General features: G+C 47.8%; 1 protein-coding gene across 1 annotated transcript in view; it reads left to right on the top strand.

Annotated features, from left to right (window-relative positions):
- Positions 1-861: 861 nt before the first annotated feature.
- PNRC1 (proline-rich nuclear receptor coactivator 1) overlaps positions 862-3,858 on the top strand; it is a 5,116-nt gene continuing 2,119 nt past the window's right edge. Inside the window, exons 1-2 of the mRNA XM_006870663.1 lie at positions 862-1,383; positions 3,553-3,855. Coding sequence (XP_006870725.1) covers positions 862-1,383; positions 3,553-3,855 — 825 coding nt within the window. The remainder of the gene's footprint in view (positions 1,384-3,552; positions 3,856-3,858) is intronic.

Below are 3,858 nucleotides of genomic sequence, written 5' to 3'. Positions count from 1 at the left end.
CAAGCCTCATTTACAGGCTCAATGTAGCTATCTCAAAGTCTTATTGTTCTTCAAATATGGAAGACCATCAAAACTCCAAAGCCTTTTAGGATGTATGGAAAACTTATTTTCAATCCAGTTTCAACCAGGAAGTCATTTCCTCAATTCGTTCTGAGATTACAGGGCTAATGAGAAGCGTTGCTGACCCGAGTAAATAAAAATAAATGTAAGCCATACTTAGCCAAATTTATTTAAATGTATTCTTAATTTTCCTCGATATTTCTAAGGAAGAAATTCTTAGTGTATTTCTAAATTTTTTAAATGGTAATAATGTTGGGCTGGAAATAAAACAGGTAACTTCCTCAAGGTCAGTGGTCCAGAGGAATCGATGCTCCCGATTCTTTCTCCCTTCCTCCACCACCAAATTCAGCCCATATCCCACGACTACCTAGCTGGCCTAGGTGCGAGGGCGAGAGAGGAGGGTGGGGGGGAGGTGGAGCTGAAATGTAACTTCATTGTTCGCGGGACCGACTCTTCCCGAAAGAGCCCGTTGGCAGCGCCTGCGCAGTGCTATTTCTTTGTGCCCGGCTGCAGTAAGTCGGTTGTTTGTGTATGTTTCACCGAAGCAGTGGAGGCGGAGTCGGGGGGCGTGGCCTACATTGTCGCATTCTGACTGGGCTTCCGCAGGGAGGTGGGCGGACACAGGGCGGAGCTGCCGATAACAACACTTGGAGCTGGGGCTGGGGCTATTTGTTGCTGCGCCGCCACCGCCCGAGCCATGGTCCGCTCTCCTGCTGGGCTTTCTTCGCAGCAGCAGCCGCCGCCACCCTGTAACCGCTGACTTCGCTTCCTCCTCTACTTCCTACTGAGCCACCCAGCGGTATGACCGTCGTCTCAGTCCCGCAGCGGGAGCCGCTTGTCCTAGGCGGCCGCCTTGCACCGCTGGGCTTTTCCGCTCGCGGCTACTTCGGGGCCCTGCCGATGGTGACCACGGCCCCGCCGCCGTTAGCCCGGATCCCGGACCCCCGGGCACTGCCCCCGACCCTCTTTCTCCCTCACTTTCTCGGGGGGGATGGCCCCTGTCTCAGTTCTCATCCTCGCGCTCCAGCTCCTCTGACCAACTGCAGCCTCGCCACGGCGGGGGTCGCCCCTCGGGCAGCTCCGAAGAAGCGGCGAAAGAAGAAGGTGCGGGCTAGCCCGGCGGGGCAGCTCCCCAGCCGCTTCCACCAGTACCAGCAGCACCGGCCGAGTCTGGAGAGCGGGCGGAGCCCCGCGGTCGGCCCGAGCAGAGCGCACGAGATCCCGGCCCCGACCGCTGCGGCCGGAACCCCAATTGAGGAGAGGAGCTCCGTACTTGGCCCGCTGCCGCCCACGGGGCCCGACCAGCCCTCGCTCAGGAAAGAGGTGAGGGCCGCAGAGGTCCCTCCCGCGAACGGCCGCAGCCCGAGCCTGCTTTGGGGCCCTGCGCTGAGGTTCTGAGGGTGGGGGCAGGGTGAGGGGCTGTTTACTCGGGAGGGAAGTTTCCGTGACGCCCGCTCGCTTCTGGTCAGGGGAAGAGGAGGAGGCAGCATGCGCTGGTGCTGCTGATTGGCTCCCGGAAAACAGCCAATGAGAGCAGCCGCTGCGCCCCAGCAACAACCCCGATTTAGCAGGCTGGTGGCGTTCCAGGGGGTTTCGGCGCTCAGCGCTCGCAGCGGATGGGGTGGGGTAGGATGCTGACGTCAGTGCGTGCTACGTGCCCGTCGGTCCGGCGCTCATGAAGGAGGCGGTGGGGCGGGGGCGGTTTTTGCTTCCCAACTGCCGGTAGCTGCGAGACTGGCTGAACCGCGTGGACTAACCCAGATCTCTCGGAGTGGGATGTGACATGGCCCGTGTGATGTGCACAACCCCACCGGGGCTCCGACCTACTTTGCGGGGCTTTCAAGCTTCCAAGTTGGGACGAGCTGCGGTAGTGAATGCTTTTCACTGCATGAAGCTCAAAGTGTAAAGCAGTTTTTGTCTGCTAGTCTTTAGGAGATAGTCTGTTGAACCATTACCATTGTACTCTTACCAAGCTTCCTATTGCGTCTAGAATGACATATTCGAAAGTTCCCGACTGGGTTGACGTTATGCTGTCCAATTAGCGTAGTGGTTACGAGTCAGGCTTTTCTAACCTCATGGTCCACAGTTCCAAACTACCAGCTGTTCCGCGGGAGAAAGATGAGGCTTTCTGCACCTGTAAAGAGTTACAGTCTCGGAACCCCTCTACAAGGTCGCTATGAGTGGGAACAGACTCCACCGCACACCAAGATAGAATAACATGGGTTAAATTTAGACTACTGACTTTAGTTTTATAGGTTTATCTTAAAAGTCTGGAACGTTTGGTGTGATTGTCGTGTGTGGCGACTCACAAGATCAGTAGTTGAAACTTAAGTTGCTCCTAGGAAACCCTATACAGGGTTGCCCTATGAGTCAGAATCGACTCAACAACACTTAAGTTTTAAAAGTTAGTGCCACTGTATAGCAGTCCTTTGGAGAAAAATGACTCAATATGCCTTCATTAGTTACTTAAATTACCTTAGGTTTCATTCAAGTTATTGTGAAATCCCACGGTTCTTGTGAAATTAGTGAATTTAAATACGAATTTTACTGTTATTTCCTAACCATGGAAATGGGTACTAAAATTCTTGACCATTGCCCTAGTTGACAATACAGCTTGACATATCTAATATTTTCATGCCCAGCTTTCCTACCATATTACAAATAACTGGAAATCACCTTAAACTTTCCCATCTGATGAAGACTTCTCTTATAAAGGACACTTTTAAGTTAGGGAAGGCTAGAATTACCACAAAGTTCATGAAGCATTTGTCCAATTAGGAAGTAGGGGACAAGTAGGAAACACTTTTCTGGTTATGTATATTGAGTAAGTAATGTATAACTGGAAAAGGTGATAAAATGTAAATTAGTATTTAAAAGATCCACAAGAGATTGGGGTGACAACAGTGGTAGCAACAATGAGCTCAAACTCAACAGTAATTGTAAGGATGGTGCCAGGGCTGAGAGTGTTCTGTTGTGCATAGGGATTGCTGTGTCCTACGACACTTTAATCACTTGGTAATCAGTCACATTTTTATTTGCTCTGATAATTTTTTATTTTCCTTTTAAATATATATATATATAAACATACTTCTGTTTAATCAACCTATCAAAATGAAAGCATTTGAAAATTTGCATTGGCATCATTTAATTTAGCTTGTATTGTCAGAAAGAGGTTGGCCCATGTATTTAGAAGATCTAGCAGTATTCCCATAGAGAAAGATGAGTTTGAAGTTGGCTGTTTGTTTTTTCTCATTAGATATTTTAGAACTGACTTGCATACTGGTAAAACAGTGATAACTATATATTTTTTTTAGTGCTAGGCAAAATAAGAGGTATGCTATAATGATGTATGTAGCAAAAAAATATTTGATCAAAACCGTGAACTTTGAAATTTAGAAAAACTTTTTACAAGGAAATATTTTAGTGCTGGTTTGTGACTGATTTTTATCTTGTGATTGTATTTATGTTTGTGTCCCTTGTGGTTTTTTGTAGGTTTTTAAATCAAGGATGGGAAAATCGGAGAAAATTGCCATTCCTCATGGCCAGCTTGTTCATGGTATGCACTTGTACGAACAACCAAAGATAAACAGACAGAAAAGTAAATATAACTCACCACTAACCAAGATCACCTCTGCAAAAAGAAGTGAAAATAACTTTTGGCAGAATTCTGTTTCATCTGATTTAACTCAGAAGCAGGAAAAAAAGCCTTTTAAAAATACCGAGAACATTAAAAATATGCAGTTGAAGAAATCAGCATTTCTAAGTGAAGTAAGCCAAAAGGAAAATTATGCTGGAGCA

The sequence above is a fragment of the Chrysochloris asiatica genome, unplaced genomic scaffold (assembly GCF_000296735.1).
Source record: "Chrysochloris asiatica unplaced genomic scaffold, ChrAsi1.0 scaffold00146, whole genome shotgun sequence".
Lineage (NCBI taxonomy): Eukaryota > Metazoa > Chordata > Mammalia > Afrosoricida > Chrysochloridae > Chrysochloris > Chrysochloris asiatica.
The sequence above is the reverse complement of the archived record's forward strand: the minus strand, read 5'-3'. Positions and strand labels throughout refer to the sequence as shown.